The sequence below is a fragment of the Epithele typhae genome (genome assembly GCF_022376455.1).
Source record: "Epithele typhae strain CBS 203.58 chromosome Unknown BXZ73scaffold_6, whole genome shotgun sequence".
Taxonomy (NCBI): domain Eukaryota; kingdom Fungi; phylum Basidiomycota; class Agaricomycetes; order Polyporales; family Epitheliaceae; genus Epithele; species Epithele typhae.
In genome coordinates, this window is record NW_025954197.1 from 751,534 (window position 1) to 771,665 (window position 20,132).

Sequence of the window (20,132 nt, forward strand, 5' to 3'; positions counted from 1 at the left end):
CAGTATGCGAGTGAACCAGCTCCGGTTATCATGAATTAATAGAATGCGGCCACCGATCTCTGGTGTCACTCAGGCCATGGCACGACCGTTCGTTCGAGCGGAGCGTCCACTTCAGTTTATGAGTAGCATGACGATCTGACGTGCAGGGAAAATATCAAGTCTCTTGGAACTTGTAGGCAGGTAGGAGCAATGCATACATGCGTGCAACGCGGTGAACGACAAGCCCCGCGCGAGAACGAGCGTAATATGTCCGTATAGACAGCGAGAGGTGTGGTGGCATTCATCTACATACTACAGATCGAGGAGAGCTAATGAAATACACAAAAAATCAGCGGGGATGCAAAACGATACACATTATGTGACGTGTTTGAGGTCATAAGGTCATGAAGTGTCCATGAATCGGATGCCGGAGTTGTGGGTACAGCGCCACGACGCTCAGGACGGGCCTGCCGTCTCGGCGCGACGCGGGCGTCGACGACGACGTCTAAGGAAGAGTAGATCAGTCGCTGACCGAGCACACAAGATCGTGCACACCCACCTGGGGAAGATGGGACCCCTCGGCATCGGACGCTCGTCCAAGTCAAGGGAAACGTTCGTCCCCATTTGAATGCCCTAGTAGGACAAGACGCTTGGTCTCAGCATATCAAGCCACGGTGGACGCGTGCGGCCGACTTACCTCGATCCAGTCCACCACAGAAGTAACGTCCTTCGCCTGCAGGAGGAACTGCTCGCCTTCCATTCTCACCCGGATGACGTTCTTCCGTTTCACGTAGTCGCTCGCAAGCCCGCTCTCCGCGTTCTGCAGCGTATACTGGCGGATCAGGTCTTCCTGGTCCGGCGTGAAGGGCGCGTTCTTGTCCTTGGAGCGCTTATCCGGCTTTTCTGGGCTAGTGCCCAGAGACGGTCGGAGCCGGCTGCGAGAAAACAGCGACGGACCGTCGCTCGAGGACACGGAGGAAGCAGATGAAGGGGTGGGTGCGGTGGGAGAAGCGGACATCGATGGTCGGCTGCTTGAGCTCGACACGGAAGGCCGACTTGCCGAAGTATCCATCGAGGGGCGAGCACTGGCCGTCGACGACATAGAGGGTCGGCTAGAGCTGAGGACATCCACGGAACGTCGTGCAGCGGCAGCGATGGGATCAATGGGAGGGCGAGGGGCGTCTGGTCGCGAATCCGTGCTGCATCGCGTAGAGGGGGTGGTGTCGTTCGGAGGGACCAGCAGACGTCCAAGGCTCTTTGATCTCCGTTTCCGGAGGAATCGAGACGGAATGCCGAGCTTGGATTTCGTCGGCGGAGGACTCGAATGATGGTCGCGTGACAGCTGTGTTGGAGGTACGGGCGCATCTGGTGTCGGTTCCTCGAGGATCTTGGGCGCTCTCTCGGCGGTCTCCGCCGTTTCTCCTTGCCGTGCGCGAATGACGCTGTTCGGCGACCGCGCAGTGACGGCGTTGACGACTGAAATATCGCCCACACCAACCTTGCTCTCCCACCAGTGCTCAATCGCGCTCACGCCGGCCGCCTCGGGAGGGCAGTTGTAGATACGCAACGCGGTGCCTTCCAAGACGCAGTAGACGCGGCGCCACTTGCGATCCTTGGACTGAACACCGGGCTTGAGGAACTCCATCTTGCGCGGCATGGCCCCGCACATGAAAATTGTGTTGGTATACGGAGGTAGAGCTTCGCGGCCTTCCTCATCCGGCGGGGCCTGATAGTGGTGCGACGAAACCGGAGCGCGCCGCCGAAAAACAGGATCGGGGTAAGGGGGCGGATCGGAAGACGGCTCGTACGTGGGCAAGGACCGGCGCCGCCGCAACGTCGAAGACGTAATCAAGTCGTCCGAGTCATTCACCGCCAAAACTTCAGTGGATGGTATCGTTTGACTTGAGAGTTGGCACGACTTGGGTGTTACACCGCCGAGCTTGGGGGATATAATCGTGTTCTTGTCCTTGCGCGTCGACTCCAGGTCGACCATGCTCTTCGAAGCATGGTGATACAGACTGGGCCGAGGATCGCGATCGGGGGAAGCAGGCATGGGGACAAGGCGGGGTTGTGGTGCTTGGTCTTGACGGCGCGGCAGGTTCCTGGGTCGGAAGTCGCTAGGGCGAGGCGTACGAGTCGGCGAGGGCGTACGCTCGCGCAGTTTCGAGTTAAAGTAATCGACTGGCAAAAGGGCTGCGGGCGGATGCGGCGTGCATTGTTCCGCATCCGCGAACGGAACGCTGAACCCAGACGTGTCAACCGCTGGCAAAGGCGGGAGTCTTGATGGGCCCGCTGCAGAAGAGGAAGCGCCGTAAGAGCCGACGGAATCGAAACGGCGTTGAGACGGCGAGATTTCGTCATCTTCGCTACTTCCATCCGAGTCTTCGTCCAGTCCGGTTTCCTCCGCCCCGTCCTCCCCGTCCTCTTCATCGTCCTCCTCGTCCAAACACGCGTTGTCATGGGTGGCTTCTTGATCCGCGTCGGCGGACCCTTGCATGGGGAGCGCAGGAAGACTTCGCAATGGGGCTCGAGGCCGACCGGGATGGACAGGTTGGGAGGGCGTCAGAAGCGGAAGAATAGGCAAATTGAGGATCGGCATCGGAGGCTGTCGGGTGACGATAGAAGGGGAAAAGCGCGCACTTCCGCCCGCCGTTATCTGGGCCATGAGGGGTGGCGGAAGAGTTGCCAGACGTGGAGGGATCGCCCTTCGCGCCGCCATGTCCTCCGAGACAGAATGTAAATGCTCTGCGAGAAGAGAGGCAGCGGTGGAGCGGGATGGCAGAGTGGACGCGCGAGCAAGCAGAGGACTGAGATTTGTCTTGCCAGGTGTAGGGAGGAGGGAGTCGGTATATGCGGGTGGTCCATCCGAGCGCGACGGTCCAGATGATCCTCCGGGTGTGGCGGCGCTCCGTTGCGGAGGCGGGGACGGTACGCGCGAAGAGGAGGGTCGTGAATGAGTCGTGGGGGGTTTGGGAGGCGTGGGGGGAATATGGGGATCGTCATAATGCGGCAGACCTTCTATTCGACGAGTGGGTGATTCGGTCAAGGGACCACTCCGGAGGGTGATGCGGCACCGGGGCTCGTCTTCGGAGTCGCGGTTGTGGTCGAGGGAATGGCGTGCGCGCACCTCGACTTTAGTCATTGTGGAGACCAAGTCCACAGACCGCGTCGACCTTGGATACGTAGGCGGCTCTGCCCCGCCTTTCCGGCGGGCGGTGCGGAAGTTGGAGACTCTCTTCAGGAATTGACTCGTCCGCGTCTTTCGAATCCGATAGATATGAGGTCTTGTGCGTACACGACGAGAACAAGAACGTACCAGAAGTTGAGAGCGTGCCTCCTGCGTCTCCGGGGTGGGTGATAAGGTCGCCTGCATGCAATGTGGAAGAGGCCGAGGGTGGAGGTCGTGGGGGAGGAAGAGAAAGCCGAGTGAAGAGCTTGGAAAGCCGAGTGGACGTCTTCGCCGGATTTGGGGACTATTCTTAGCCGAGTCGCGGAGCGTGGGCGGAGACGCATTCGGGCGAGATGCCGCAGCGGCGTTGCTTCGCCTTCGCCAGCTCCGCCTCATGGCGAAGTGACGTCGTTCTCACGTCCCCCTCAAGAAGGTCATCCCGGCCGGCCACCTCCCATTTCCTTATCTCTTCTTGCATTCTACCAGAGTTGTTTACTGGGATCTTCTCTTTCGTTCGGTGTGGTCGTCAGGTGTGAGCGGAGATTTGAGCTCGCTGCCGCGCGATCGGTCGCTGCAATCGACCTCTCCACAATCACGCGCGCCTGTTCACAACACCTCCACGTGCGGTGGCGACCCTCGACCACCACGCGCCCGATCGCGCATGCCTTGGCGTGCGCAGTCGCACCCTCGTCTCCTCCTGTCCGGAAATTCCGTTAACCACTGCGTCTGGGGTACGCGAACATACAAGTTGTGCTGAAGCGCCACGGAAATATTAAGGTCAGTTTCGCCGCGCCGAAAGCTTCCCTCAGGCGAACCGCAGATCCATGACGAGCCTGTTGCGTACTGCGCTGACGCTCTCAGTGGTGAAGCATGTTTCCACGTGCGCCAACGGGTGGGAGGATTCACGCGGCCGGAGTGTTGCTCCATGAGCACTGCCAAGTGAGGTCGCTCTAGTCGCGCGTTGTGCGGTGCTGGAGGCGGCCTCGTGAGGGGACGGTATGACCCGACTGCAACGTTTATCGTGCCTCGTTTGCGCTGAAACTACCATCGAAATCCTATTATACGAGTCTCAGCGACGATTCAGGAAGGCAAGTCGAAATCTGGGGGATGCCGCGCAGACCTCAGGCACCGAGGCCTACCTAACACACTAATTGATCAAATACAATCAGCCGTAGACGTCAGCGGCATCATAAGAGGCGAAAGCTAAATGTGAAACATCCCCATTCCACCCTATTCCACCCCGACACGTTGTTGGACCTTCGAACAACGGCAGCCTACAGCCGGTGTGCCAATGAGCACAATGAGGACTGTTGGTGTAGTGTGGGGAGCTGAGAAAGAAAAGGAGCATGAGATCCAGTGTGGAAGTTTAAGTATGTGGATCGACGTAGGGCTTTTCCCTTGTAGATGGCGAGGACACGGACAGCGGATGCGCTCTGGGAAAAGCCTGTTCGAACTTCGGTGCGTGATGACAGCACCCGACGCGCGCCTCGAGTAGATCGCCGTACGTATCCACTTTGACTTGCCTGTGGCCGGCCAGCGAACGCACGCACGTGATGCACCTTCTCGCAGTCCAACTGAAGAAGTTCGGGCCTGACGCCGATTGAACAAAGCAGCACCGCGAGCATAGGTTATACGCGGGGAAACTGCGAGTGTTTGACTCACCTAAAAACGCCACGAGCGCTGCCCTCGAGGCACACGGACACTCTACAACCAGGATGACGCGGTTCTGTCGCGCCGTGCTCAACCACGCGCCGATAGGAACGTTCCGGAAAAGGTTCTTCGCGAACGAGCCCACGGAATGCCCGACTGACCACGCTCTGCAAAGTCGGGCGCACATCCTCCTGGAGTGCCCCCGGTATCGGAAGTGGGGGCGCTGCAGGGGCGAACTTATCGAGTTCTTGCGGCATAGTACGTGCACTACCGCACCTGTACTCAGTACGCAGGATGGGAATGCTTGACCGACAAAAGAAAAAGAACAGAGGGTCCTCTCGCTCAATAGCCAGGTGGGTCCATGACGGAGGGCCGCCGTTTGAGGGCATAAGTTTTGGGGTACTGACTGCGAAGGGGGGATGGGTCGTGCGGAGTATCAACATGTCGACGGAAATCGTTAACGCGTGTCCAATGGCTGGAGTTCCTTGGGTGAACTAAGCTTGAACCTCCAGAAGAGGGATGCGGCCAGAGAAGCCGGCACGTTTCTCGGACGGTGGTTCGGGCGGGTTGGCTACTAAGCCAGGACGACCGAAGCACCGACGCAGGAGCACCGCGTGACGGCAAGTGCGGCGGCATGGAGGGTTCACTGCCAGATCTGACTAAACTCCTGAAACGGCGAACGAGCTGTCGCGCCTTCTCCAAGAAGCCACAGAGGCGGCGGAGGTGCTCAGTCGGCAACACCAGGAGGACAAGGAGGAGAACGACGCTGCGTGCACCACAGGACTCGATCTCACCCTCCTCCTCGCAGGATGGTTGCGGGAGCACCCGCTGCGGTACCGAAGCAAACCGGCCGGGTATGTACCCGCCCTCTGAGTTGGCATCGACTTTCCGTGCAGTGCGGACGTGTTCTCATATGCTGCTCCTTGCCTTGCGTCGCGATGTGAGTATCCGCCTTTTCAGGACCTCACGAAAGACCGACTTACCACCATTTTCATTCGATGACGGATTTTAGGGCTCTGACAATGAACAGCGGGTAGGCGGCAATCCGCATGTTCACTTGTCCGCCGAATCGCGAAGCCAACCAGCCGTTCCAGGAAGGCGGAGTTGCGCACAGCGGTCTTCAACACGTCGACAAAGTGGAGTTTCGTAACCTGCTAACGACGCCCCGCTCGGTGGCTGAGCACAACACCCCAACTGAGACAGTCCCACTTGCTCTCGAGTCAGCGTGCGGGTTTCAATAAAATATCCCAATGAGAGTAGCAGAGAGTCGCACATAGATACAGCGTGATATGGCTCGACACTCCCCTCCGTACAACACGAGCCCTATGAGTCCTCGTCCGGCACCTCCCCCACGCGCGCTTGTCGACTGGAGGGGCGCGAGTCTTCCGAGTCCACGACCTCCTGGATGCGCGGCGACGGGCTGAGGGACTCGTCGCCGTCGTTCGCGGGGGCCTTGCCCTTCTCGGCCTTCTCGGTGCGCTTCTTCTTCTTTTTGGGGACGTCCCACTCCCACAGCGGGATGAAGGACTCGACCTGCGGGCCACGCCGGACACACCCGTCAGCCACGCGGCCCGGCGCAGGGAAAGAGCAGACAAAGACACGCACGAATCCAACGTCCGCGAACAGCTTCGGGAATATCCAGATGCCGGGGTTCGCCACGACGACGGTGAGGATGTAGAAGATGAGGCGGACGACCGCGAGCCCGAAGAAGAGGGCGATGAGCCCGAGGAGGCCGAACGAGAGGTAGGACACGCCCATGCGCATCACCGGCGGCCAGAGCGGGAACATGACGCCGGCGAGCATGACGATGACCATCGCCGCGCCGCCGAGGTACGTCGTCCACTGGGAGCCCTCGTAGAACCAGGCGTAGTAGTCGGCGGGGACGAAGGTCTGCATCTGCGTGATCTGGACGGCCTTGGGCGAGTTCGCGGAGGAGCCGGTCGGCTGCCCGCGTTCGACGCGGAGGAAGAACGCGAAGGGGATGATCGAGAGCAGCAGCTTCTGCGCGTCCTCCTCGCTGGCGATCTTGGGCACGTTCTTGAGCTTCGCGTAAGCGGGGGACAGGAGCGCCTTCACGGCGCCCTTGCCTGCAAACGCAAGAGCGGTTGGCGTCCAGGCGCGAAGATATCGAGGGAGGGGAACGCAGCAACAAACGGTGGAGACGCACCTCTGAAGTAGTCGATGCGCTTGCCGTTGAGGATGCCGACGCGGATATGCATCCCCGCTTTGCTGCTGCGCAGGAAGTTGACGACGTTGCGGACGTCCTGCGGTGCCTTGGACTGCTGCTCCATGGCGAATAACCTGTGATCGCACGGCGCGCGGGAACCCAGGTCAGCAGCTGGGTCACGGACGGGCAATGGAAGATGAGACGCACTAAAAGAGAGACCTAACGTATGGAGAAGCCCAGTCCGAGGACGACGTGGAAGGAGAACAAGCGAGAGAGACGGCGGCGACTGCCAGCTCAACCGACTCCGTGGAGGCTGACGGGCTGGCATTCTATATCGGGAAATACTGGCTTAGTCAGCGCGGCCCTCCGCTGGCTGGCACGCTCGCGCTCACTCGCGGTTCCAACTCCGAGTCTTCCTGCCAGCCGCTGCGCCTTGTCCTTGTCTCTCTGCACCGCCGGGTTCTTGAAACGATGGCTGGGGCACTCAAAGCCGTGAAGGTCTTCCGCATGCGCGAACTCAGCAAAGCACTGCCGCCCATCGCTGGTCAATCGTCGACAGCATCGGCGACCTCGACCATTGTCAACCCGTTTCTCCCGCGCAAGAGCCTGGAGTCGGGGAGGTGGATACCTGCGAAGTACTCGCTTAGGCAGCAAGCGGACCTCGTGAAGAAGGCAAAAGCGGCCGGGATGCTGCACCTCCTCCCATCAGGCCCCAAGCTCTCCATACGCGAGCTCGCAGCTGCGAAGGCCAGCGCGTCGGCTTCTGTTACTGAAGCTGAAAAACCAAAGAAGGCGCCGCCGCCCGCCGGATGGGAGAAGGACGTGCAATGGGAGGGCGAGTTCAAGGAGAAGGAGGTCAAGGGCGCGGACATCGGTGCGCGGTTGTACGCGGGCAAGAAGCGCATGTTCAAGGGTCACCGCTGGGAGCGTGTGATGGACGCACGCATGAAAAAGCGCGAAGTCTTACTCAAGTCCATGCCGGAGCGTATCGAACGGTTCCGTACGGTGCGTTGCCCCTCTACATATCAATCGTACTCAGTCCACTCCGTCGACTATCCGGAGCTTGGAGGGCGTTCTTGGGTTCCCCTACTTCGCTACCAAGCCCCTTCTCATCATTGTGCGTGCGTTGCACGCTTTCCCTCCACAGAACTACAAGCGGAAAGTCCCCAACCCTATCGCCGAGTCGCGCAACACGTCCTACTCAAAACTCCCCTTCTAATGATATTGTACCCTGCCCGGTCCTGTCTAATTCCATCGTCTCGCCACCCCTTTCTGCCGCTGGCACAACTGCCGTACTGTCGCATCCAGACACCATCAAACGGTGGTCGTGTTCAAGTACTGTCAAGTTGTCAGCCTCGCGTCTCGCTTGCCTGCTGGGCTGCAGTGTCGAGGCTCTACCCGTTGCCCCCAAAGTCCGGGAGGAACAGCCCGCTTGACGCACACACGCACCCGCCATCCTCTGCCCCTGGCCACAACCTTGTTAGACCTGCATGTGGCCCACCGCGGGCTGACCGGATGCAGTCGTACTGCCTCGCTCTTCGATCATCCCGAGCTCCCCGGCATGCTTATCGCTCGCTTCGAGCCTCCTCAGCCCTCAAAACAGCTTCGGGCCGTGTTTGATGCATACGTGCCGATGCTCGACCGCAGCTGACGCTACCTAACTTTGAGTATGTAGCATTCAGGCATTTCCCCATAGTCGTCGGTCGGTGAGGGCAGCCCGTTCGGTGTCTAGATGCGTACTGTCGCGGGAACATTGATATGAAACCCACGGTCCACGCACCTCAATCAAGCTGTGCGGGGGGTCACGCGTCCTGTGTGGTCTACAACCGGAGCGGCGGGGCGGGATTTGCGCCTGTGTTGTTCGCCTCATCATGTTGGACTCCAGCGTACATCCCGCCTACCGAATACAAGCCTGGCGACTTCAAAGCAACGCGTGCGTGGACATTCGCGGCTCTCCAGGTATCGTATATTGCACAAAGTGCACCAGGCAGGGACTTCGATAAATAGCAGGCCCTCCAGGTGTCCTAGACACACGTACAGGAACAGCGGGCGACGCACGCCGGAGGTATTGCATCAAGTTGAACATCTGAGATCTGCACGGCAATCATGCACCGTCGGGCCCGCCCCCCGCCCTCCCAGGCCCTCCCCCGCCGCGCAGCAAAGGTGTGGTCGCCGTGGCGCCCGAGTCCATTCCGGCGACTGTGCTTGTCCGGCTTCGGCCTCTGCCGCGCGTCGATCAAAGTCTTGGCGCAGCGTTTGTGCCCAAGCGCTGTCTTCCACCGCAGGCTGTTCGCGACAGGCGTCGTTCCGAGCCGAAGAGAAGCCTCGTCGTTGGGCTTTGGATGGCCTGCGGTGCATCGACTGGCCAGCGAGGGTTGCGCGTTGCTCCGTCGCTGACACGAGAGAAATTGACAGGGCAACGGGACGGACTCTCGTTACAGGATAGGATCGATCCTAGCAAAGGTCAGAACAAACGAGGGCCCGGGGACTGCACTCACCAAGGTGGTTTCTGGTAGCATATGCTTAGACGGCGTAAGTAGTCGTCTTGTATCATAGTTTTCAAACTCACTGGGAAACATGTGTTGCAAGGTAGTGCGAGGAACCGTGCGCCAAATATAGGGCCGACGCTGAACGTCACTTCACGACGTGGAGGCCAAAAACGCTTAAGAATTTGCAAAGGCGAGAAACGCTCACCCGAGATTGAACGACCAATCGGAGGCGCCAAGATTCCTCTTCCTACGCTTGTGCTACGCATGTTCGTCGCCTTTGCACGTCGTGCTTGGCGATTCACGAATGGCTACCGGCGGCAGGAGCCGAGGACTAGGCCTTCCGTAAACCGTGACTTCGTAGAAATCAAAGGCAGTGTCCAGGCGGATCTCATACAAGGCTAGGCAGACCACACAGGACATGAGCGGCGATGGGGACAGATACACGCGAAACGGGACCACATACGGGCGGCGTGTGTGCGGCGCACTGACTAGCGATGTGATAAGACGTCGAGTGAAAGGAGGCGGCAGCGCTGTTGGGCTCGTGCCGGTGTGCGCTTGATCAACCACAAGTAAGTACTGTCACCCTGCAACGCCGCACGCGTTATCTTTCGTATCCTTTACCGGAGGATAGGCTTGTGGCTTGGCTCGCGCTATCGGAACGCGACCGCTATCGCGCACGTTCAAGCCTGCAGATGAACTCGAGTGTGAACGGAGCGGGGCGAAGTCGTGGCCGACTCCGCCTGCAGTCACATCTTCGGCTGACCCAGCGTGTGGTTATCCCGAGCCGTGTGGAGCGCGATCGGGCGAGAACAGGACGGCCTGGCGGGCAGGTGGTGCCCGAGGCCCGCAAAGCCTCCGTCTGTGTGTCTCGCCTGAGCTGGCCGCGATCCCGGAGGAGGCCTCTGTATATGTATGCAGGTGGGTGATCCGGGTCTCACAGGTTGTGGAATCAATGTACACACGCACGGAGAGCGTCACTGAAGGGCTGTTTGTCAATGGTCCGCCGTGTAAGAGTGAGAACACAGATCCAGGGCCGGGGCGGGACCACGCGGAACGGAGGGTGGGCGCGGGACTCGGTCGCACCGTCGTGGTGTCGTGGTCCCTGTGTACATGCCGTCTCTTCGTGGCGGTGGCCGGTCGCTCTGGGTGAAGGCTCCTAACAAGCCGTGGCACACACGGGTGTCTCTCCTAGCTCCTGTGTGTGATGCGGAGCCGAAATATTGCTTGCTCCGAAGTGACAAGGTTCGGAACAGGCGCGTACTTATCATCTTGGGGAAGAAAGTGCGGCGTGCGTCGGGGATAGGGTGGGTTTATTGCTTGACCAAGCAAGGACAAGACACGGAAAGGTGCAGACTTGAAGTGCCGCGGTTGGGGATGGAGAACATTCATCTAAGCGGGTTTGCGAGCGTTCGTCTGAGAAGCTGAGCTATCAGGATAGGGATCGAAGAGGGCGGACAGAGGCCGTTATGGGAACGTACCGGACGTGAAGACGATGTGGGCATGCTGTGGGCAAGGATCGAGGCGAGGTGGAGGAGTTGCTCAGACATGAAGCGGACGAATGGCGAGCGCTACGGTGGTCGATCTGGATCGTAGATGGTGATCTGGCGATTCGCCGAGGAAGGGCGTGCATTCGCGCTCTGGCTCGCTTTTAATACGCCCACCGTCCGCGCATTTCCCCGTCTGCGTCTGGCTCTCTTTCCACCTCATCTTGGGCTCGCTCTCTGTGCTCCCAGCCTTACACGTGCGGAGAGGGAACGCCGGGCCGATCGGACATCAACGTTGTCAGCGGGCAATCAGCGCCTAGCGTCTGTCGATGGCCGTCGCGCCGGGACCCTGGACTGAAATGACGCCACGGACGGCGTCCCACACGCACCCAGCCAAACTCTTGGCCCCTTCTTCACCAGCCCGTCCTGTCCTCATCACCTCACCACCGGCCACTCTCTCCTCCTCCCTCACCCCCATCCTCGGCTCTCTGCCCCCCATGGCCTCCGCCCCCGTCCCCTCCTCCTCCTCTTCCAAGCTCCCGTCCTCGTCCTCTGCACCCCTCGCCACCCCTCGGCCCTCGCGCAAAGACGTATTCCGCCCCCGCTTCCCGCTCGACCCCTTCGCCGGGGCCCCTCCCGCCGCCCTCGCAGAGCCGTGGTTCATCAAGACCGAGCCGCTCTTTCACGCGACCTCCCTGCGCAGGAGCAATGTCATCCTCATTCTCGGAGGTACGTCTTTCTTCTTAGTTTCCGAGCCTCGCCCTCATCCCCGCCCAGCGCCCACCCTCGAGCAGATTGCGCCCATCCTGCAGTCCCGTCAACTCTCCAAGTCGCTCGTCATCCTCGCCACCCACAGACCCCCAGACATCCCCGGCGTTGCGATCCCATCTGTGCGTATCCTCCATCTCTCTGCGCCTTTGGCGCTAGAGGACGCTGGTGCGGTGCGTTTCGTCACCGTGCTCGAATGGGCCGAGCGCGTGGCCAGGTTATGGCGCAAACACGGTGGCGACGGCGTTCTCGAGCTCTCCGAAGATGTCGACATCAACAGCGAGCTTGCTCCCCCCTCCGCCCTGCGTTTCGGCTCACAGAGCACGCCGGCTTCCCCTGGCAGCTCCTCCATGCATCTCTCCTCAGACTCTGTCGCGTCCTCGACTTCCCGGCGGTCTTCTCGTTTCGCCTCTCGACCCTCCTCGATGGCCGCGCTCTCCATCCGGCAGAAGAAGGTCTCACTCCCGCCCCCAGATCCATCCCAGCGACCGTTTGACGCTCTGGTCAACTTCCTCCCCGAGCAGGTGTCGGACAAGGCACTACTGAAGAATTCCATCCTTGTGACCACCATCTCCCGACCCTTCCTGACATCAAGTGTTCATCCATCGGCGGCCCGCTCGCGCGCAAACTCTTCCTCTTCTCCACGTCCACGTTCTATTTTCAACGCGTTTTCCCGGAGCACCACCTCCGTCTACCTCTCTCCAACTCCTCCCTACCACTCAGGCGACTCGCTCCCGCTTGTCAGCTCGCTCCCGGCGCCGCTGGCGCGCTCGCTCCTCGTGCACCTTCTCCCGCCACCGCACCGGAACGAGTCCCCGTCCTCACGGCGCAGGCTCGTGGAGAGTGTGGAGGGCTTCCTCGTCTCGTTCGCCTTTCAGAGCGCGGTCGCCCCACCTCAGCCCCCGCGATCGTCGCGGATGTCGTCCTCAGGAGGGATCGGGATGGGATGGCCAGGACCGAGTCCTCTCGAGCGGGCACGCCCCTACGTCATGGAAGCCTCAACGTTCCGAGGCACGGTGTCGTGGGAGCCCGGGCTCGCTGCGGAGTACGAAGATTGGACGGTCGCCGACGTCGTCCTCTGCGGCGCGCTGGACGCAGACGTATCTGCGAGCCCGATCGCCGCACAGAAGGCAACCAAGATGGCCAAGCGAGCCTGGATAGCCAACGCGGCAGATCTCATCATCATGCCTTCCGGCTCACCCGACAACGAGAAGGAGGCCGCATCGACTCCCTCGAAACCGGGGAACGAACGCATGCGATCTGCGTCCGCCCCTCTGTTTTCGCAGGCGGGGTCTCCAGCTACGACGTCGAAGCTCGGCATGCTGCCCACTCCTCCGCACTCGGACGAAGAATCGATGGGCTTCGAGGGCAATATCTCAACGGTCAGCGGAGCTACGGGCGCGCGCCTGCCGAGCGTCCTCCACTCCTCGTCCGCTTCGACGAGCGCAGACTCGCACTTCCCGCTCTCTTCGCCAAGCCCCAGCCCGAACGCGCGTTCGCCGAGCAAGCGCCCCCGGTGGAAGTTCTGGCGGCGTCTGACTGCGAGTCCTGGCGCCGCCGCAACGACCCTCGTTGTGTGATGACGTCATGCCGGCCGTGCCATCCGGCAAGGAAGACAACCTCGAGATGGCTCGGGCTGCCTTGGCGGCGGACTGGGCACCTCTTCTCCGTCTTACCCCCCGCGGGGCCACCATGGATCCGGGGCTGCGGGGTTGGGAGCCCGCCGCGGGTACGCTCCGATCATTTTTCTTGGCATTGTGGATGCACCAGGCACCCACACAAACTATCTATCTCGCCAATGCAAATTTGCCGGGTTACCGCGCGGGCGTGTACACCTGCACTCGGCCGGGGTGATGTCGACGCGAGCCGGTCGAGCCCTAATGGAACACGGACGTTTCCAGTACATAGATCACACCCCCTCCGCCGCTCCTCTACATATTGCCCTGCAGAGGCTTTATTCTATCGCACTAACTCGTCTCACGTTCGTTTGCATCCTGCCTGCCCCGCTTTTGTCCTGTCGACGTCAACACACACCTCGCACCCACTCTGTTACTCTTGATCTAGCCCGACCATCCATGCGTTTTCCCGGCGCGAGTATAATCGCCTCAAATACTGCATATCACTTTTTCCCGACGAGATCGTGTTCCAACACCTAATATGGACTCGGACTCCCGTACTTACTCTCATCCCATCCCATTCCACATCATGCCAGCTGCACGACATACTCACCAACGATCTGTCCCACACATATAGCATACTCGACGCTCCGCTCCTGCTTTCCTATCATCGGACTTCGTCGGACTTGAACATGATGGGACCCGGCCGTGCCCAGCTACCACTCTTACCGTAATTCGTACTATAAGCTATTGGTATTAGACGGTCCAGGGACCCTTCGCATCTCGAACCGCCTCGCGCACTTACGTACGATGCCGTGGACGGCAGGGCGGAGATGGGTTGCCACGAAGCAGCGGCTCAGGCCCCAGAGTCGGAGGACCACGATGTGTGCCTGTGCGCAACGAAGCACATGCATGCACAGTCGAGCTCTTCTCTGACCGCCGTGCCGGGTGCGCCCTGGTGCAGATCCGCGCCGCGTGGACGGTCGGAGCGAACGTTAACTCTAGTGGAGGCCGAGATACCCGCTTTCGCTCGGCGCCCGGAGTTCGCGCGTTGAGGCCAACCTCCTGCAAGACGTGCGCAGCCATGCTGGCATATGTATAGCTCTCGCGGGCGCCGTCGTAAACTTGCCAGGCGAATGGCAACGTATATAGACGGGCTGTGTCTGTGCGCACGCGGGGTCCCGTCGCCCGACGACGTCTAAGTATGTGCATTGTGCGTCTTCGAACCTCCCGTGTCCAGTCACGTTCGTCTGCGCGGCGTTCGAACCTCGGGCGCAGCACGTCGGTCGGAATGGCTCCAGGAACAGTGCTGCTCAGCTGCTCCGCCCTGGCCGTCGGTGCCGTACACGCAGCGGGTGCTCGCTGCACATGACGACGCCGCGGCCTATCTCCGAAGGGGACCGCGTTTAGCTGTTAAGCTCAGCTTCCGTCGTGCCGGGGTGGTGCGCGCTAGCGGCGGTACGACTGGTGCTATGCATCAATGAATGAGCGGGCGAAGGGCGAGGTGTAAGACAAGAAGGGAGGACGAAACTGGGAAGCCTATGAGAGGCTGGAGTGGTGTGCACTGTGTTTCGAGACTAATACTATAGATGCCATTCGAGCCAATGTTCTTGATCATAGCATACAAGTATGACTGGTTGACCATTGCGGGGTGATAGAGACCATATTGAGAGTTACTTATGAACAAGCGAACTTGAAGTAAGTAGGACAGATCTTATCTCCTCCGCGTGGCATGTCTCACTATCATCATCTTAGATAACATCACGTGCTTATAACTCTTCAACCTGAGTCTTAGTTATAAAGTAATCTCGCGTTATGCTCACACTTGATACGCAGTGCCTTTATCAGATCCTTCATATCACAGCGGATGTAATTCAATTTTAAAGATCGCAGTGGCTCGTTGGGAGTGATCATGAGTGTTTCGAGCAGATATCGGCGCATTTGTCCAATCATCGAGGTTCAGTGCAACAATGAAAGAGGCCTTTTCATGAATTTGACGATGAAGAGTTGAAGACTGCGAGGTGTCAGTGCGCAGCGGCATCCTTCCGCGCCAAACAGTCGGCCCGGAAAACACGTTGAGTTGACGACCACGCACGGAGTCAAAGCCCCGACCGCATTAACCATGGGGCACGCGCCCACTCAAGGCATTTCGCCGCGCGAAATGCGCAGACGCTACCACATCCTGCCACCGCGACCCGGCTCATCTCTGCCTGTGCTGAACGCATGAGATCCTTTGAAAGAGCTCTGCACGATGATTACCGCGGCAATTCGATGGATAAGCCATCTATCAGTATCGCTTAAATACCGGCGTGAGAAAGACAGATGCAGCGTAGCGTCGCGAAAAAGCAGTCCTCCCTTTGCCCTTGCCCACATCGCTCGCCTCCAACATCGCCAGCTGCTGCTCCACGCACCCACACCCATCATCATTCGACCCTCTCCTCGCCCTCTTACCCTTGGCTTTGCTCGGAATCTGCTAGCCATCATCCACCTCACCGCCTACACCCAACCACCCGAAGTTTAAAACCGCACACGCAACCACTTACCCCTTCCACCAACCCACATGGCTCAACAAGCTCGCCCCTCCTCCTCCTCCACCTCGTGTGTATTAGCCGCTCTCAGTGCTTCGCGGTCATTCTAATGGTTGTTCTAGCCACTCTGAATCTTGGAAACAAGGTCTGCGCCCACCACCAAAAGACTATCGCCCGCAGACCGAAGATGTCACCGCAACGAAGGGCGTCGAATTCGAAGACATGTTCCTTCAAAGGGAACTCCTCATGGGCATCTTTGAGGCCGGCTTCGAGAAGCCGTCACCGATCCAGGAGGAGGCCATCCCCATCGCACTCACCAAGCGCGACGTGCTCGCGCGCGCAAAGAACGGGACGGGCAAGACCGCCGCGTTCGTCATCCCCTCCCTGCAACAGGTCGACGTGAACAAGTCGAAGATCCAGGCGCTGCTGCTCGTGCCCACGCGCGAGCTCGCGCTCCAAACCGCGCAGGTTTGCAAGAACCTCGGCAAACACATGGGCATTCAGGTCATGGTCACCACCGGTGGCACGACCCTCAAGGACGATATCATGCGTCTCTCCGAGCCCGTTCACGTCCTCGTCGGCACGCCCGGCCGCATACTCGATCTTGCCGGCAAGAACGTCGCGGACCTCAGCCAGTGCCCTGTGTTCGTCATGGACGAAGCCGACAAGCTGCTGTCGCCCGAGTTCGCACCCGTGATGGAGCAATTGCTCTCATATCTCCCCCAAGACCGCCAGGTCATGCTGTTCAGCGCAACCTTCCCGCTTATTGTGAAGGATTTCAAGGTGAGCTGGCGGTCGGTCTACGCGCACTTCCGCCGCAGCGCGCTGATGGTGACGCTGTAGGACAAACACATGAAGTCGCCATACGAGATCAACCTGATGGACGAGCTCACGCTCCGCGGTGTCACCCAATACTATGCCTATGTCGAAGAACGACAGAAGGTGCACTGTCTCAATACACTATTCTCCAAGGTGCGTGTTTCCCCGATTATCTCTGTTCGCATGCCGGTATCCTGAACTGCTGGGGCCGGCAGTTGCAAATCAACCAGTCTATCATATTCTGTAACTCTACAAACCGCGTCGAGCTCCTCGCCAAGAAGGTCACCGAACTCGGCTACTCATGTTTCTACTCGCACGCGAAGATGCTCCAGTCGCACCGGAACCGCGTCTTCCACGACTTCCGCAACGGCGTGTGCCGCAACCTCGTCTGCTCCGACCTCCTTACCCGCGGTATTGACATCCAGGCTGTCAACGTCGTCATCAACTTCGACTTCCCCAAGAACTCGGAGACGTACCTGCACCGGATCGGCCGCTCGGGCCGTTTCGGGCACCTGGGAATCGCCATTAACCTCGTCACGTACGAGGACAGGTTCAACCTGTACAAGATAGAGCAGGAGCTCGGCACGGAGATCGCGCCGATTCCCCAGCAGATCGACAAGGGCCTTTACGTCGCGCCGTCTGGCCCAACGGAGGAGGAGGCGCAGGCAATCGCCCAGGCGCAGGCTCAGCAGGCCGCGAAGGGCAAGGCACCGGCTCAACAGCAACAGCAGCAGGCTCCGCGGCAAGCGACCGCTCCGATGAACGGTGGACAGAGGCAGGCGGGTCCCTCGCAGGTCGTGTACCAGAGCGGCCCACAGCCGAGGGCAAACGGTTCGGTTGCACCTCAGTCGCAGGCGCCTTATCCCAACGGATATCGTGGAGTGCCCGTTGCGCGTGGATGAGGGGGCAGATGTGAGTGTCCACTCGCTTTGCACGGAAGAAGTGGGGAGGCGAGGAGGGAGATGTGGCTGGAGAGGAGGATAGAAGGATTGGGGGTTGGGGAGGTAGGATGGGAGGATGTTTATCGCCGGCTGCACCACACGACTTCGCCTTCAACTCATAACGACCGCCTTGGACTCACCGCAACGACAAGAGGGGCACCATGTATCATATTATCCTCGGCCTCGCACGCACACATCGCATCGCACACTCCGCTCATCGACTTGGTCCCGACATTATCGCGCTCTGTACCCATTCTCATATCCCTCCTCGCGCGTCCACCAACGCTCATCCAGATTCGACACCAACGCTGTACACCCCTCGAACACCCTCGAGCCCGAATACACAACACAACACGTACCTCGCCTCGCCGTACCTCACCCCCACGTCTACCACTACACACCAGCCCGATGCCCGTGCGACTCGCCGAAGACCATCCGCGCTACTGCTGTCCGTCTCTTTATTCCTCGCATTTGCTGCCCCGTCCCCCTCCCCCGTCCGCATATTATACGGTTGCCGTTTACTTTCGCTCGCTATCCCCCGCACCCGCACCCCTGCCCCTCTTGCTTCCCGTTCTCTCCTCGTTGCTTTGTATCTGTAGGCGGTCGTCGTGACTTTGAACGCATTTGTGTGGTCCAGCCAATACTTGGAAGTGCTCGTGAAAGGTGTGCGCAGCAAGTGGGAATAACTAGGCAACGGAGCCGTGAGAAATTTGCAATTCTATACGGACTAGAAGACTTGTTTGACTGGCTAATAATGCTAGTGTTAGTTGTGAGTAACACAGCACATTGCCCTCTTGGCTCCGATGCAAAAGCCTGTTTGGCCAATGCTTGCAGCTTGTCTCTTACCACCACGCTCTCCTCATGACCTGACCTGCTGTCCCCATCCCTCATATCTCTGCTTCCACGGTTCACTCGACTCCGTACAACTGCCGGCCGCTGCGTCGGCTACGATCACCCGCTTTGCCTCCATCCACGTCTCAGCCAGAGGATGCCCACCTCTGACTACGAACAGCTTCCCCTCCACGCTCGCTCAGACAGTCCCACCTTCCGCCACCGCCCTGGACGACAGAGCAGCCCCACAGACGCGTCCTTCCCGCACAGGATGGACCGCACCCTGCGCCAGCTCGCGCGGCCCTCCCGCCTGCTCCCGATCCTCAAGTACGGCCTCCCCGCGCTCGTCTTCGCCGTCGTCCTCGGCCTGCTCTACTACGAGCCCCACATCGAGATAGCCGTCTACAACCGCGCGTGGGTCAAGCAGGAGGTGCTCGGCGTCGCCCCGCTCGGCGACTGCTTCTCGCCCCGCGCGATCTCGCCCTCGTACAACGCCACGGACGCGCTCTACGGCGCGCGCCGCACCGAGGTCCACGCGGGCACGAGCCTCCAGTTCGGCACGGACTGCTACGACTTCGCGGGCACGGTCCTGCCGGAGCCGCACTCGCGCACGAAGCCGGCGGTGGAGATCCCGGGCGACCGCCGCGCGCAGTACCACACCTACTGGCGGACGGACCTGGCGCCGTTCGGGGCGCGGCAGGAGTGGATGCTCAAGAGCTTCTTTGCGACGCAGGACGTGCACCGGGCGCGGCTCGTGCTCTGGAGCAACGGCGACCTCGGCGCGAACCCGATCCTGCAGAAGTGGGTGGCGCGCTTCCCGGAGGCGTTCGCGCTGCGGGTCGTGGACTACGAGAAGCTCGCGCGGGGACGCCGCTGGAGGGGAGCCCGCTGCTGGACGTGTCGGACGCGAAGGCGTGGATCGACGGGGACCTGGTGCGCCTGCTCGTGATCTGGGCGTACGGGGGCGTGTGGGTGGACATGGACTCGCTGCTCACGCGCGACCTCGCGCCGCTGCTCGAGCACGAGTTCGTCACGCAGTGGGACTGCTACGGTGCGTCTCCCTTCCGTCGTTCTTCTCGTGCGTGTGAACCGACGTCCTTTCCCTCCCTCCCTCTCCGTGCCTTCCCCCTCCTCCCCTAGACAAGAAGTACGTGCCGATGAACGGCGCGCTCATGCACTTCCGCAAGCACTCGCCCTACCTCTGCGAGGCCTTCCACGTGATGACGACCTCCGCGCCCCCGCGCAAGGGCACGACGGACTGGGGCGCAACGCTCTACCTCAAGCTCCGCCGCCGGCTCCTCCACGGGGGCGTCCCGCCGTTCAAGGTGCTCCCCTTCTGCTTCACCGACGCGCGCTCCTGCCGGCTCGACAACCGCCTGCCCGACCCGTTCGTGGCGGACCCGGCCGACGGCCGATGGGCGATGGGCTTCGGGCGCGAGGAGGACGGCGGGCTGGACAACGTGCTGAGGAAGGTGTTCTCGGTGCACCTGCACAACCAGTGGGAGAAGCCGTACCCGAGGGGCGGGTGGGTCGAGCGGTTGCTACTGAGAAGATACGACGCGGAGCTGGAAAAGGAGTTGTTGGGTAGCCCGCTGGCGGTATGATATGATGTTATCGAGTTCGCGTCGGTGACACGCCTATGGGTACTATCATTTGACTACTACGCCCCTCGACGCAACAAAGTGCAGTCT

General features: G+C 60.4%; 6 protein-coding genes across 6 annotated transcripts; 4 read left to right on the top strand and 2 right to left on the bottom strand.

The window, feature by feature from the left end:
• Window positions 1-373: 373 nt before the first annotated feature.
• BXZ73DRAFT_88208 (uncharacterized protein) lies at window positions 374-2,578 on the bottom strand (the record flags this gene model as incomplete). Its single annotated transcript, XM_048024865.1, has 14 exons — window positions 374-484; window positions 677-941; window positions 1,023-1,161; window positions 1,225-1,241; window positions 1,266-1,298; window positions 1,320-1,387; window positions 1,421-1,705; window positions 1,727-1,857; window positions 1,882-1,973; window positions 1,995-2,061; window positions 2,113-2,131; window positions 2,162-2,271; window positions 2,314-2,469; window positions 2,494-2,578. The coding sequence occupies 14 exons, from the start codon at window positions 2,576-2,578 to the stop codon at window positions 374-376; spliced, it is 1,578 nt and encodes a 525-aa protein (XP_047881268.1).
• A 3,543-nt stretch (window positions 2,579-6,121) lies between these two features.
• Window positions 6,122-7,089, bottom strand: BXZ73DRAFT_98178 (translocation protein; the record flags this gene model as incomplete). Its single annotated transcript, XM_048027616.1, has 3 exons — window positions 6,122-6,331; window positions 6,404-6,885; window positions 6,966-7,089. 3 exons carry the CDS (start codon window positions 7,087-7,089, stop codon window positions 6,122-6,124), a joined length of 816 nt encoding a protein of 271 aa, XP_047881269.1.
• A 347-nt stretch (window positions 7,090-7,436) lies between these two features.
• BXZ73DRAFT_41505 (uncharacterized protein) lies at window positions 7,437-8,184 on the top strand (the record flags this gene model as incomplete). The annotated part of the gene is made up of 2 exons (XM_048018782.1): window positions 7,437-7,970; window positions 8,113-8,184. 2 exons carry the CDS (start codon window positions 7,437-7,439, stop codon window positions 8,182-8,184), a joined length of 606 nt encoding a protein of 201 aa, XP_047881270.1.
• A 3,254-nt stretch (window positions 8,185-11,438) lies between these two features.
• On the top strand, window positions 11,439-12,941 carry BXZ73DRAFT_8336 (uncharacterized protein; the record flags this gene model as incomplete). The annotated part of the gene is made up of 2 exons (XM_048023906.1): window positions 11,439-11,667; window positions 11,716-12,941. Coding segments are annotated over 2 exons (1,455 nt in total), but the record flags the coding sequence as incomplete, so codon positions are not given.
• Window positions 12,942-15,882: 2,941 nt separating this feature from the next.
• BXZ73DRAFT_74970 (DEAD-domain-containing protein) lies at window positions 15,883-17,571 on the top strand (the record flags this gene model as incomplete). Its single annotated transcript, XM_048022130.1, has 4 exons — window positions 15,883-15,920; window positions 15,973-16,633; window positions 16,694-16,822; window positions 16,885-17,571. The coding sequence occupies 4 exons, from the start codon at window positions 15,883-15,885 to the stop codon at window positions 17,569-17,571; spliced, it is 1,515 nt and encodes a 504-aa protein (XP_047881272.1).
• A 1,141-nt stretch (window positions 17,572-18,712) lies between these two features.
• BXZ73DRAFT_88212 (glycosyltransferase family 32 protein) lies at window positions 18,713-20,045 on the top strand (the record flags this gene model as incomplete). The annotated part of the gene is made up of 3 exons (XM_048024866.1): window positions 18,713-19,279; window positions 19,321-19,492; window positions 19,582-20,045. 3 exons carry the CDS (start codon window positions 18,713-18,715, stop codon window positions 20,043-20,045), a joined length of 1,203 nt encoding a protein of 400 aa, XP_047881273.1.
• Between the last annotated feature and the right edge of the window lie 87 nt (window positions 20,046-20,132).